Source organism: Petaurus breviceps, unplaced genomic scaffold, assembly GCF_028583685.1.
Source record: "Petaurus breviceps papuanus isolate PSGF00001 unplaced genomic scaffold, PetGlider_PUasm1.0 227, whole genome shotgun sequence".
In the NCBI taxonomy this organism is placed as follows: domain Eukaryota; kingdom Metazoa; phylum Chordata; class Mammalia; order Diprotodontia; family Petauridae; genus Petaurus; species Petaurus breviceps.
Genome location: NW_027185896.1, coordinates 7,511,056 through 7,526,507, shown reverse-complemented (window position 1 = coordinate 7,526,507; position 15,452 = coordinate 7,511,056). Strand labels below are relative to the sequence as shown.

The 15,452-nt window shown below is 39.2% G+C and overlaps 1 protein-coding gene across 4 annotated transcripts in view; it reads left to right on the top strand.

Moving 5' to 3' along the window:
* DOCK3 (dedicator of cytokinesis 3) overlaps positions 1-15,452 on the top strand; it is a 520,915-nt gene that overhangs the window by 395,241 nt on the left and 110,222 nt on the right. For all 4 annotated transcript variants that reach the window (XM_069095615.1, XM_069095614.1, XM_069095613.1 and 1 more), the window contains exons 13-14: positions 644-732; positions 8,650-8,775. In XM_069095615.1, coding sequence (XP_068951716.1) covers positions 644-732; positions 8,650-8,775 — 215 coding nt within the window. The remainder of the gene's footprint in view (positions 1-643; positions 733-8,649; positions 8,776-15,452) is intronic.

Genomic DNA, 15,452 nt, shown 5'->3' with positions numbered 1-15,452 from the left:
ACTGTGTAAATAAGGAAAAATCTTGTGTGGTTTTTGAGCAAGCACCCAGAGCCCTTGATAGTTGTTGGGGAGGTAACAACTTTTTCATCAAATGGAGCTTGTTGGTTTGCTTTAAGGGTGTTTTCAAGGAGAGGCTCAGAGTAACTAGTTGAGAGATTGTTCTATGGACAATGTTTATGTGATGATGGAGGTCTCCCATTATCTGAAGTAGTCCTAGCATGTGTTGTGAAATTTGAAGGTACAGTATTGTCATTTGGGAAGATAGATGTCCATGCTATTGTCTTCTGATCTTTGAATGTCAACATTAAAACTCCCTTTCACCTTTCTTTCCTCTGTTCTTTCTTTACCCAAACCAACTGAATAGCAGGAAAGGAATTTACTCCTACTTGTTGAGGCACCCAACCAACTCTGTTCAAGATTCCTCCTCCTTTCTTAATGTAAACTGTTTTTGAAGTCAGAGGACTTGTAAGTGAATCTTGGCTCTGATGCTTGCTGCGTGTATGACCTTGGACAGCTCCTTTCTGGATTGTAATAAAATGACAGGGTTGATTTACATGACTCATAAAACCCCTTTTAGATCTTTAATCAATTTTGAATCAAAGTAAAATGAGAGACAGTAACACATGTGATTTTTTTATTTCAGATGCAACAATGAAAATGAATGGTACCAGGTCCATGAAAATATCATCCGAAAGTCTAGCACAAAGTACACGGCCCCCAGTTCCAACTACGGTAATCTATTTCTTTTAAATAGGGTAACTTGCTGAAGTTTGCATTATAGGACTCAGGCCATGCAGCCATCCTAATGTTTGTTCCTAAACTTTTATGTCACCTATTTGTTCCCCTTTCATCACACTCTGGATGACTTGATTATGCCTTTCCTTTGTCCGGGCTGAGGAAATATGTCATTGGAATCATCCTACTAAGACTTGGGTTTTCTTGAACAAAACCATCATCTCAGAATTAAATTGACACTTAGTAAAGTCACTTCTTTTTCAGTTACTACTTATTCTGTCATAAGGAAACCATATCACTAGTCATTGTCAGTGATTAATCTAGCAATATCAATGCCTATAATTTGAGAATAGAATATTTCCCTCTAAGTGACTTATATCGCTTTCCTGAATTTTTTCAAACAGAAGTCTTTGAAAGCCTTGCTATTAAAATATAGGGATAGTTATGAGCATGAACAAGATTTTGTTTTCCAGATTGAATGCAAAGTTATTTTGTGATTAAATCTGAAAATAGTGGTTCAAAAAATATACGACTCTTGAAATCATCTTGCACTTAGCTACTGAATTCACAACAGAAAAGGGTATTTATTTTTGCCATTTTCATCAATAAGTTATTTCATAACCACTTTTTCTTAACCTTTTTTTGTCCTCAAACTTATATACACTTTTCTGGGAATTATGAGTTGGTCTTGAATGACAATATAAAACCAACATGCCATTTGCAGGCAGAGAACTTCCTAGACAATTTTGACTGTCAGAAGGAGCTTATTTTTTGCTCTATAAATATAAATGGATATCTGAGTAGGAGGATCTTTGGAGCAGTTCTGAGCCAGAGGCTGCAGAAGGAGAAACATTCTGGAAGGCACGTTTGGCTCCACTTACATATTGCAGTGTGGGTGTCATCCATACCTACTGAATTATTTATTTAGCCAGGGTTGCTTTTCCTTGTATGTGTACTTTGGGATTAGGCGGAAAAGTGATGATGATTGCCATTGCCATCTGGATGCACCTTGTCCTAGGTGCTCAAAATTTCAGAGCCTTGGTCACATAAATGTGCGTACACAATAAACCTCTCTCTGAAATAAGAGGAAAAGAAAAATTAACCAAAAGTTAGATTTCAAACAGAGGGGAAAGTCCCATGTTATCTATGGGAACACAGTCCTCTTTCATCCCTTTCACATTCTTTGTTTTATTTATGTATTTTACTCACAAAATGATGCCCTTGACTACGAGTTCTTAAGACACAAACATGATTAAAGCTGATGAGACATATTTAAGATAAGTGGGAGGAGTAAGAACACATTAATTAGAAAGCAGCCCATAGGACAATTGCATACCATTGCCCCAAATTCTTCAAAAGATCAGGTTGACTTTGCTCCCTAAAATTCTAGGTGCTTTTAATGTAGAGACAGTGACTAGTCTGTCACACACACACACACCCTTGGGGTTTTTTGTTTTTTTTTTGTTCAAGGTCTAAATATATTGAGCATTTAATAGTAATTAAGCATTTATTAAGTGCCTACTATGTTCCAGGCACTGTGCCAAGCACTGAGGGTACAAGAAGAGGCAAAAGATAATCCCTGTCTTCAAAAAGCTCACAATCTAATAGGGGAATGGTTGTTTAAGAAAACTAACACTGAGACAATATAGCCATTCTTGTTATTATAACCAATATGTAGTGAGCATCTTCAATGACTTTACCAGGCATGGAGATAACTATTCTTCCGCTGCCAAGGATTAAGTACCGCCCCTAATTTGGGGAAAAGGTAAAAGATTGTGCTTCCATCTAAGCCCCAATGTGTGGGAAACTTCCAATATGCCACAAACCTTATTTCCTACAAAAAGTTGTAAGCATATATCTGGTGTTATATAGTAACACTTCTCCCCTGGGCCAGCTCTGTCTTTATTAGCCTTATCTGCCTTCATTTCTCAGTTTGGTGAAAATCAAGAGCTGAACAGGATGGCACAGACCTAAATTGTGCCCAAAGCTGCTTTCAAGGCCACTAAGAGTGACAATGGTAGCTTCACAGCTCTAGGATCCTGAACAGTATCAGAATGATAAACTAATAAAGAGGCTATCTCTTTTCTGCAACAAAGTTAGGTCTTCAACAATCCTCAGTTATAAAGGAAAAAGTTACCAATGTCATCTGGAGAAACATTTCTTACAGGTATAGGAAAAGCCTAGGGATATATCAGTATAGCAATTCCTGTAGATTAATAGATCACTTTTCTAGACATATGTGATTTATATCTGCAATTCTCTTTTACCTGCACCCCAATTGGATTTATTTCTGGGTAGTTCTTATATTGCTAGAGGGATATTACTGGCCAAATTCTGAATTTTGCTTTATTCTATTATTCTACTCAATTGAAGATCCATTTTTTAAAATAATTTTCCTTTGCTTTTTCCCATAACTAACCTGAGTTAATCTCTATGGACAGTTAATTTAGAACTTCCAATGCAATCACTTTCAAAGATTCTTAGATGCTTTTCCCTGAAGTTGTCATTTAGAATTGTAGAAAGACATTTCTGTTTTGGTTGTGGGTACTAAGAAAATATATAATTCTCCAATAACTCTAACATATTCCCATCTCTCTCCCCCACCTCTCTCTAGTCCTCTTTTTACTTTTTCTCACCTACCTCTCTCCCCCTCTAACTCTCTCCTCTCTCTTTCTCTACCTGTACACTGTCTGTCTCTCTCCCTCTCTGTCTGTCTCTGTTTGTCTGTCTCTTTCTCTGTGTGTGTGTGTCTCTCTCTCTCTTTCCCCCCTCAATTCCCCTTTCCCTTCTTCCCTTTTTCTCTCTCTTTTTAATAATATTCACATGTCTTTCATTTGGCTTGTTGGTATATCAAATACACTATCATTCATCATGAAGCAATTCCCATTCACATAGAGGTCATTAAGAATAGCTGTAGACAAATTAAGCAATTAACAGGCAATTTTTCTATATTTTAAATATGTATTTTTATATTTAGGATATTAACCACAGAGCTATATCAGCAGCTGGGCTGAGATTAATTTAGGTAATTAATCCCCATTCAGCCATTCAACAAGTAGAATATTCCACAGCACAGTTGATATAGCAGCACGTTGCCAACCCACAAATGTCCCATGTAGATGTCACTTTGACCAACTACTTTTAATGGAACAAAATTCAATATTAGATTAAATTTAGGTTGCTAGTTTTAAGGCAGCTTTAAAGTGTTCTCATGTTCAGTGATTAAAGGAACCAAAAATCATTTTATAGAATTAAGTTAAAGTTACTTGTTTGAAAAACTATACAACAGCTTGGAAATTATCTATAGGATGACTCCTCCATAAGATTTAGAATCAAGACCTGACTCAATCCTAGTCCTTTTATTTACCACTTAAGTGATTCAATTTCACTTAAGTCATTCAATTTCTGAATTTCCATACTCTTCTTTCACATCTATCTACTTTTCACTGCTCACGTAGCTCCCACTTTAGTTCATTCCTTTATCGCCTTTCACCTAATCATTGCAAGGAACTTCCAATCGATCTTCCTCAAGTCTCTCCCCATTCCAGTCAACCCTCCACATAGCTATCAAAATGATTTGTCTTAAACACTAGTCTGAAAATGTTATCCTCCTATTTAATAAACTTCAAGGACGCCCTTGTTTCCTCTAGGAAAAAGCATAAAGTCCTCCATCTGACTTTTAAAGCCCATCACAATCTGACCCTAATATATCTTTCCAATCTCAATATACATTATTCCTTTTCCCTTGATTTATAGATCAGCCCCATGCCTGAAATGTGGTTGCATCTTCCTCTCTCCCTCATAGACTCCCTCATTTCATTTGAGACTTAGCTCAATTCAGACCATTAAAATCATTGTGCAATTTCCCAAATGCAATCTGGGGTGGGGGAGGGGACAGGGAGAGTTCAACTCAACCCTACCTTCTACACAGTCTTTCTTCCATCCCCACCCCCATCCCAGCAATAAGTGTCCTGCCTCCCTGACTATCTTTTTTTAGTTTTGTATTTGTTCTCTCTATATTGATACAAATCCATATTGTCTTCCAGGTTTGAGAGCAGGAATCAATTTAATTAATTTAATTTAATTAAAATTAATTTTGTTGGGCTGTGTCTTTTCATTCCCAGTGACTGCTATTGTGTCTAAAACATAGTTGTTGTCTTCATGACATAGCAGTCCTTTAAGAAATGCATATTGCAGGGGCAGCCAGGTGGCTCAGCGAGTAAGAGCACCAGCCCCAGTGTCGGGATGACCTGGAGATCGAATCCTGGGCTCAGATACTTAGCACCACACCCAGAAATAACTGGCCATGTAACCTTGAGCAAGTTACTTAACCCCAATTACTTAAAAAAAAAGAAATGCATATTGGTTGGCAGTAATAGAAGATTACTAGACAGCTCTCCTTTTTCTAGAATCCATTCTAACCAAGAACCATTTGCATTTGTCAGTTGTCATTATTTCAATAGACTCCCAAAGCAAGTTACAATTCTGAAGGTCATAGATTATTTTTCATTACCCATATTTTAAATTGACTGCTTTCTGATTCCATAGAGGGAAACATGTTAATCTCATCAGAACTATTTAAAAATTCCAAAGCAAAGGATTCTAAAAGGCAGAGATAAAGAAGTACAGCATTCTAGGCATAGGTGCCAACCTATGCAAAGGCTCAGAGATAGGAGGTGTCATGCCACATTCAGAGAACAGCAAACAAAAAATTGATTTGCTTGAAACATAGAGTGAATGAATGAAGGCGAGGTGAAAGAAGACTGAGAAGGTAGGGGGGATCCAGGTTCTAGAGGACTTTAAATGACAGGCTGGGGAGTTTGTATTTGTGCCAAGAGACAACAGGAAACCAGTAAAGATTGTAGAACAGGAGAATGAAATGGTAGATTTGTTTTGAGAATACTATTTTTAGTATGAGTGAATTGGAGGATGAAGAGAGGATGAATTGAAGAGAAAGAATTTGAAAAATTTGAAGCAAAGAGACCAATTAGGAAGCTATTGCAATAATGCTTTTGAATGTTGTAAAGGGTCTAAATTAGGGAAGTGAATGAAGACAAGGGATAGACAAAAGAGTTGTTAAGGAGTTAAAAATCAACGAGGATTTGGCAATTGATTTGATCTGGGGGGTGAAAGAAAGGGAAAAGTCAAAGATCCAATCCAATCAATATTTATTAAGCACCAACTTTGCCAAACACTGTACTAAGGCTGAGGATAAAACTAATAAAAAGAAAGATAGCCCCTGCCCTCAATAAACTTAAAATCTATGAGGAGAAACAACTAAGGGAGACAGGAAAAGGAGGAGGGACAGGACATAAGGGAGTACCCAGCACAGGCAGGGCAGCAGGTACAAAGTGGTGATGATATGTTATGATATGAGAGCCCACTTTCTACCCTCTATAAAAGAAGGCTTTGGGACTATTTTTGATACTTTGCCCTCCAGCCTCCAAACAGAGGGGAGAGGAAGCTGAAGGAGGTAGAGTCAATTAAAGTGTGAATTAGCATCATGGTGGTGAGCTTAGAGGTGATGGATGAGCTTTTTCCTGGGAGGGACATCTTGTTCCTTGGAGTTGAAACTAGGCAGAGCAACAAATGGAAAGTGAAGTGAATGACTCTGAGGTTGCAGATATGGGTGATTGGAAGAATGATGGTACCTTCAGCAGAAATGGAGGAGTTTAGAGAAAGAATGGGCTTAAGAAATATTATGAGTACCATTTTCAGACTTGGGAAATTTGAAATGTCAGTGTTATATCCAGTTGGAGATATCTCTCAGGTATTTGGTCCATCCAGGTGGAGATATCTATCAGATAGTTTGAGGCAGCTAGGTGACATAACATATAGAGTACCAGAGCCGGAGTCAGGAATACCTGAATTCAAATCTAGCTTCAGACACTTACTAGTTGTATGACCCTGAGCAAGGCACTTAACCTTGTTTCCCCATCTGTAAAATGAGAAGGAAATGGCAAACCACTCCAGTATCTTTGCCAAGGAAACCTCTAAAAGGGGTCCTGAAGAGTGGGACATGACTGAAATTGACTAAACAATGCTATCAGGCAGTTGGCAGTATAGAACTGGAGTTTATGACAGATTAAGTTTGTGTGTACATAGATTGGGGAGTCATCTGCACAGAAATGATGATGACATTGATGAGAAGAGTGGGAGAGAAAAAGCCCTAGGAGAAAGCGAGGGAGTGGGGGTGGGGGGGAATGGATGATGATTCAACAAAAGAGAAAGAGGAGAGAGGTCAGACAGGTAGAAGAACCAAAACAGAACAGTCACAAAAGCCAAGGTAGGAAAGAGTATCTAGGAAAGGAAGGTGGTGAATAGTATAAAAAGTTGAAGAGAGGTCAAGTAGAAGGAAGAATGAGAAAAGAGCACTGTAGTCACCAACTAAGAAATCTTCAGTAATCTCAGAGAGAGCAAGTAATTTCAACTGAGTTGTAGAGTTGAAAACCAATGGGGAAAAGGGAGGCAATAAGCATATATAAAGACAATAACTTGGTAGGGTTGGTTGAGGTAGGGTTATTTGTTTGCTTGAAAAATGGGTGAGCCCTGGTTACCTTTGTAGGGCAGGAAGTATTAGATAAGAAGATGTTGAAGATTAGGTAAAGAGGGGGAACAGGGTCCCACAGGAGATGGGAGGAGCTGAGATAAAAAGCACAAGAAAGAAAAATGAGAAGGAAAATCTCTTCCTTAAGGACTAGAGCAAAGGAGGGAAAAATAGGGCAATAATATAGGAGAATTTGGTCATTTGGCATAGGAAAGAAGGGAGAAGAACCAGATTGCTTCCATATTCTCAGTAAAGTGAAGTACTAGTGGTATATATGGTAATATTATATATGCTATATATAATATATATTTTATATAATTATATATTATATATACACTTATATATACTTTGCTGAGATAGAAGAGGAAAGGGAAAAGGGATAAAAGAAAGCGTTTAGAATTGCTGCTGTGAAAACTGTGATAGAGAATTAATCAGGGAAAAATAAAAGGATTTTCATACAGCAATGAGAGCCTACTTAAGATTAGACAGCATTAATCTGTAGTGAATCCAGTCAGCACAATCACATAACTTTGTCTTGGTACCATCGAGTAACTTTGTCTATCTGCCTTCAGCAGCATATCAGCAAGACTGGACAAACCAGATCTTGAGGGCAACCTAGTGTTGATGTCTAATGTCAAAGCTGGTAAGTAGGAAAGGGTTTTAAGGGAGGATAATAGTGTACAGTGGAGCTAGTAAGCCATAAGCTTAAAATTTTGATGAGAAGAAAGTGTGGTCAGAGCATGGGTGATGGAATAGAATAAAAAGGGTAGAGGGATTAAAGGAGTAGGTTCAGAAGAAATTAGGAGTAGGAAGAGGCATGCGGATACAATCAGAAGCTGTCTGGAACCCAAAAAATTAAATATAGGATGACTGCCTTCCAGAAGTTGGCATACTTCCCAGTATAAAGAACAATATATAACATTTCTCACACATTTCCAGCCAATGGTACACCCTGGCCAGGAGGTCTTTTTTGACACACTTATCTCTAAATAGTCTTTGTCCATCTTGTTTCTGTGGATTATTTGGGGCTTTCCCTAAGAAGACCCCCTTGTGTAGAAACTGTCAAATTTTTCATCCTATTTTTGTTAAACCATTTCTTTATTTGTCAAGGTCACTCTGACCCATATTCCATTAGTTTTATGCCTGGAGGTATTTCTGAATAGCATAATATTTCTGCAGAGTAGCTTATATTTTCTGCATGATAGCTTTCTAAAGAAAAACCCTGCGTGTAATATATTTTCCTGTGAAAGGAGTTCCTCAGTTATCCTCACTAGCACCTTATTTGACTGAAGTTGGAATCGTGAATTTCTTTTTAAGATGGAATTGTGGCTCTAAAAAAAATGTTGGGGTTTTTTTGTTTCTTGCAGGTCTTATAATTTCTTTGCAGCTTCTTCGTGGGGACATGGACCAGATTCGCAGGGAAAACCCTATGATCTTTAACAGAGGCTTGGCAGTTACCAGGAAATTGGGTTTTCCTGATGTCATCATGCCAGGTAGGCAGAATTGCTCTAGGGGCTCCCAGAGGGTGCTCACAGAATCACATCAGTTCTTTCAGCTTAGTTGGTCAATATAGCTATTCTGAGCCATCCTTAGATCCAGTGGGCTCCCCCTGCCACCAGTCAAATCTTCTGTTAACTGTAGGTGCTGGATTCTTCTCACAAAATCATACAGAACAATGTTCAAAAGTGCTACAGTGATAGACACAACAGATGGTTTTTCTTATCTGACACCCTCTGTGATTTCTACAGTGAAAGACTATGTACATCAAGGTCAACAAAGATAGCTTTTCACCTTCCTGTTATATCACCAATCTCGCAGGGAAACAACCACATGTGTTCTATTCCTTAAAGGGATAAAGAAAAATGGCAAAGTATGGGAATGTAATTTTGATAAGAATGATTGGTGCTGTATGAAGGCTAATAGTGCAGGATCATAAAAAGTGTTATTTTAAAATATACTATGCAGGCATCCTCAGTTTAAACATGTGTATATATACAAGCAAAAGGAGTCTTGCATTCAGATGCCATGGGTCCAAGATATTCTAACATATATCTTATGCTTTACTCCCTCTAAGGTAACCCAGAGTCTCCTATGATCCTTGCCTTGTCTTAGCCTGCCAGCCAAAGGTCCAATCATGAAGTTGTATAGGTACCATTACTAAAGAATGAATGGATACCATCATCTATTATTGTTCTTGTAACCATCTAGTCTCACATTTTCCTATGGTGAAGTCTTCCGAGATGACCCTGAGTGAAACATGTAATCTTTCTTCCCTGGTCCTCATCCCTGTTTCAGAAATTTAGTTCCTCTAAAAGTTATGAAGGGAGCGCATAAAACCATATGAATGGGGGGCAGGAGAGAAGCATCTTTCAGTCAAATGTTTTAAAGCAAAATTTCATTTCAAGAGATATTTTCAAAGCCACATTTGAGGAAAGAGGTCCTTTGATGAGGCAGCTGGGTGTTCCTCTGCCTCATCAGCATACCAGGGTCTGTAAAGGGTTTATGGGTACATTCCACAGAGCAGTTGAAATAAGAGAAGAGAATGAATTGTGCCCTCTGAATGACGACTAATGGAATGTCATTAAAATCAGGCTGCAAAAACTTCATGTCATTTACCCCGATCAGCCCATTCCAGGGATAACCAAACTGCACCTGCTAAATGAAGCAGATTCTTGGGTCAGTGCAATTGGAGACTTAGAGTTAGCACAGCAGGGGCATGGCCGGGAGTGCCTTGAGAGCAGGAAGCAGCCCCACATCTGCCTGCTCTGCTCCATGCATACCCTTCTTCACTTGGCAGAGAGGGTCTAAGCCTCTACTGAGCAAAACAATACTTTGTACACATTGTTATCACCAGGATTGTGACCCATCACCAGCTAGCAGCCACCTGATATCTCCTGAGTCCCTCTCAGATTGGGACCTTGAGATCCTTGGCTCAGCAAAATATTAAAACACTGAGGCTTTACCCTGTGGTCAAACCACGTCCAGAGAAATGCTGACTCTGACAAATTCTCTACAACATGTCAGCCCATCCATCCCAGCACCTGTCCCCAGTGTCAGTGAGCCAGCAATCATCTGCTAAGTAAGAATGTTCAGTGATAGAGCTGTCTGTCCTATAGCCTCATTCCAGTGATTTCCTGTCCACTTCACAACTGTGAAATAGCACAATGTTATTCCCCCAATACATGCAGCTTTATGGAAGCAAACAACTATAGTTGTGGCAAATGGGCACTTAAGGAAATGGCCACTAAAGTTGTGAGTGGAGCTGCTACAGTTACCTAACAAGCCTGAGGAGTCAGAGTAAATGGGGCCATGATGGCTAAGTAGGTGAAGGTGATTTTTCCCATCACTTCAAGGTCCAAGTGAAAAAAAGTGTGTCTTATTAGAAACCCTGGTAAGGAGAGAATCACATCTTCAAACCCCAATGAGTTGGCAGTTAATTGAAGGTCACGCATCAGTAGCAATGCAAGAAGAATAAGGATTATGGCCAGAGCATATTTACCATGCTAGAAGTGAGAGTTTTTGCAGCCTCTAATCATACCCCAATGTATTACGTCATGTTCTCTCACTGTCTAGTCCACCAGTATTAAGAAGGGGATGAAACTTTTCTTTCACTGTTAGTTATTTTTCAAATGCTCTTTCTGGGTCCCATCACCTGAAAGCCATCCTACTTTGTTCAGGATATGGGGCATAGGTAGGTAATTTCGACCATGAGCCATAAACTATTCAAGCTACCCCCAAGCTCCTGGATTGATAGTGGCAGAGCAAATGCTAGTCTTGGGAATATCATCTTTGATTAAAAGGCTAATCTTAAGGATGGTTGTAGAAATATTTTTTCCTGCAAATCATTTTTTTCCTTAATTGAACTCACAATTTTTTGTTGATGGGGTAGCTGTCAGTCATTTTTTGCTTCCATTTTTGTGTTCTTCCTTACCTATCTCTAAATTCATCTTTATGTGCATTATAAGCTAATAGCTTTGTAGCAAAATGTTTGGTCCCTCACAGATTTTCTTAGCAAGATAATCAGGAAAGACTGGAACAGAATAAGCTTGCTAGATAAACAAGGTTCTCTTGGTCAATGTGACTTCCATTCTAGGATTCATTGCAGATTCTTAATACTAACTATGTCAAACTGCCTCCCATTTTCAGAAGAGGGGAAGGGAGGGAGGGAGGAAAGGAGAAAAATTAGTAACTCAAAATCTTGTAAAAATTAATGCTAAAAATTTTTCTTAATATGTAATTGGAAAAAATAAAATACTATTTAAATAAATTAAAAAACAGATTCTTAACACTATCACCTGAAAGACCATAACTTGAAATGAATGGTTTGGAATCTATTTTACACCTATTTTATTAAAGAAGTTTTATTTTTAGGGCTATTCTATTAAAGAAATTAAATAAATTTATGAAATCTGTTTTACTGAACAAATATCCCTAATCATTTAAAGACAGTTAATACAGAACCACCATTCTTTTTTTTTTTTTGGAGGGCAATTGGGATTAAGTGACTTGCCCAAGTCCTCCTGACTCCAGGGCCAGTGCTCTATTCACTGCGCCATCTAGCCGCTCCAAGAACCACCCTTCTTAAGAGAGTACCCTTCCCTTTCTCTGTGTATTACTGTATAATACAGAAAACCAAACTCTAACAGCATGCCATATGCTCACCTATGAGGTGCTAATGAAGATTGGCATGTCCACCATGTCCCAAGTTTGACTCAACACTTCTGATCTCCAGCCCTTCATGGAGAATCAGGGCCCTGGCATGCCTCTGGAGAACATTGTAATAATTCCTCCAGAAACGCTTGGGCTTACTCTCTAACCCTGGAATTCCCAACTTGGGACATGAGCCAAGTGTCATGCTGGTAATTAAATGTTCTGTGTCTGTCTTTGTCATTCAGGAAAAAGGATTCAGTTGAACTAGCCCTATGGTTGAGTGTGTGTTTCTAGCTGCTGACTGAGGTTCTCTCAGAGAATAAAATTGCATTGATCCTGGGACAGGGCTGGGGAGGGGGGGTAGGAAACGGACTGCCAGTCCCTGGGTGATATGGGGTGGGCCAGGCCATGGGCTGCTTGCCTTCGGAATGATCCTTGATTTGTAGACTGAATTTGCTGAGTAGAAATCAGTTGCCTACGCATGGCAGTGTCTGTCTTCCCAAGGATACCCTTCCCTTTATTCACCTGCTTAGTAGTACACTCTGCCTCTTACCTGAGCCTCTGATGAAAAGTGCATGCTTCATCATTGATCTGTGAGTGATGTTTCTTTCTCTTGTTCTCTTTCTCTCTGTCTTAATTTTTCTTGTTCTCTCTGTGTTATCCCTTCATTGTCTCCCCTTTCTTTCTGATGCAGAGATGAAGATAGTTGGGTGTAAGTTCCTGCTTTTCTGTTCAATGTCTGCTGCTTGCTTGCTTTTTCTCCATCTCCACTTTTTTCATGGAATGTTGGTGAAGGTAACAAATCATTGCAATATTGGGGGGAAATCATGCACATTCTCCACCCTTCACCAACCTCCCCTACCTTGGGCAGATTAGAGTGAAGACCTGTTGGGAGAGGTCCAGCGAGTGAACTGATGGCACAGCCCTGAAGATTTGGAAAGGCACCGCTTTGGACCTTCAGTAAACCTTAGCGAGAGGAGCGTTCCTAGCAGATGAGACTGAGGGCTTCTCAACATGTTCCGAACACCCTCGGGGTGAATCTGTTCACAAGTTGGAGGGGAAATAGAACAGGTCACCAATACACGAAGGGATTTTTGTGAAAAAGACAGGCCAGTGACTCACATTAGTGAGGAGGGATTGAGTGGTGGCAGGGGATAAAAAGGTAGCCTAAAAGTCTTTTCTAGTTCATTTATTCTTTCCACTCTTTCTGGATACACATAACAAAAAAGAACTATTTCTGTGAATGCACTTCTAAGGAAGGGAGATGTCCAGGCCTGCTACAGGTTGGTTATAGGAAGATAATCAGAAGTCTCTGATGAAAATTTTAGCAGATCTAATAATAATAGCACTTTCAGGTTTACAAAGCACTTTACAAATATTATTTCATTTTGTCTTCACAATAACCCTGGGAAGTAGGTACTATTATTATCCCCATTTTACAAATAATGAAACTGAGGCAGATAGAGGTTAAGTGCCTTGCCCAGGGTTAAATAGCTATTAAGTGTTTGAGATCAGATTTGAACTCAAGACTTCCTGACTCCAAACCCAGCATTCTATCCACTGTGCCACCTAACTGCCTACTGTCTCTCAAGGATGACTGTGAATCCATTCATCTGTTCTGTGTGGGGAGAGTGAGGAGAATTTGAGGCTTAATAAACATGGTCCTATACCCTTGAGAAAGGCAGCAAAGGAAATGGAGTGAGAAGTGATCTTGGAAGTCTGGAGCACTAGCTTGGAACCCTCCTCCTGACACATACTAGCTGTGTAACCTCAGGCAAGTCACCTAATCCAGTGACCCAGACTTCTCTTCATGGGTGTAAGCTCTAGTTCAGTTACCAACTGGCTTTGGAGCCTAAATTTTAGTTCTAGCCCCCCCAGTCCCATCCTCCTCCCCAAAATGTAGCCATATTGAAAAAGAGACAGTGTTAATCATGCTGGTTAGAATAAACTGAGTCACATAAACTGACTTTCAAAATGAGAAAAATTGGAAAAATGCAGATTCTATGTCTTTGGGACTCAAATAGAACTCTACAGTATGTACCAAGAAAGCAATCTGATTTAATAGTCTATTTTCTTTGCTTCTTGCCCTTCAAGAAAAAGTGCTAAGTTGGCCAGTGATTGTCCAGATGAGGAGAGAAAGACCAATATTTATCCCTCTTCTGTAGGTTAAGAATGGGTGGGTTTGGGGAGTGTGCAGAAGCCTTTTCTGCATTTCACCAAACCACTTGGGAAAATTGCCATTCTGATGCATCAAGAGATAAAGTGAATGTAAGCATTCTTTCAGAAGGTTGCTGATCAGATTCAGAGATAATTTATTTCTACATTTAATGATATTAGTAGAAATCTGTTAATATAAAGCAACTTATTTAGTGAAAGGCACTTATAAGGGCCTGAAAGAAGTTCCTTCAGTACCTTGAAGAAAAGCCACAAAGGCTGGGGGGAGAAAAAGAGTTAATTGGGATAGTACATATATTGTATACGTATATACACATACATAAATACACGTAGATATATACATATGTATATTTAATTGGTCTCACTATTACTGTGTTTACCCACACAGATATTGTAGTGAAGGTGGTGGCCTGGGGCAGGGCACGTTACAGCTGAGCTCCCTTCAATGCAGAAGTGTCTGAGGGAGGACTTCATGTTTAATGGGGCATCCAAAGAATGGGTCCAGAGGTTCTGAGTAAACTCAGAGGTCATTCTGGTCCTCAGTGAAGGTGCCTCAACAAAAAAGGGGAGCTTATTTTCAAAGAATCATTTGAGAAATTTGTCTGGTTTTATAGCTTGAGAATAGAAGGAAGAAAGAGAAAAACCAATTTATATACTGTGGCAAATAAAAAAATGATTTTGAGAGACAAAGTTTTTAGGTAAATTAGAATCAATTTTATCAACCATGGCTAACTAATGGTTAACAAAAAGGGTTCATTGTCCTCAGAAGAGATCCTAGCCACTTATTAAAACTTATATGCCCTAGGATGAGAGGTGTTTCAGCAGTTACAGAGGTGTAATCAGCTCTGATTAACAATTAACAGAAGTGGGCTCCCTCCAAAGAAGGGCTAGGAGTGATATCCTGTTATTCTGGATCATAGAGACTATCTCCACACCCAGGCCACCCCCAGCCTTGGGCAATCTAGACGAAGGACCTACCTCCACCCAGACTTGGCTTGAGTGGAACACAAAGAACAAGAAGTTCAAATTAGAGATTTCTGGTAAGGTTGGATGAGGTCAGACCGTGATTGAGGAGAAAGTTAATTCAACCTTCAGAGACTGGTTTTGAAAGGCTGATGTTAGGAAAAGGAGGAACTCTGAATCTCTTCAAATCATTGATTATTCATTTCTCTCAATACTCTTCTGTGGAGTCAGTGAGTATTTCAGAAACTTTCTCTGTAGGTTCTAAGTTCTCAAAGAAGCAGAAACTGTGTAATCATTGATTTTTTTTGTTCCCACAGCCAAGCACCATACCTTACACATGATAGGTGTTTAGTTAACATTTCTTAAATCATATTAAGGAAAA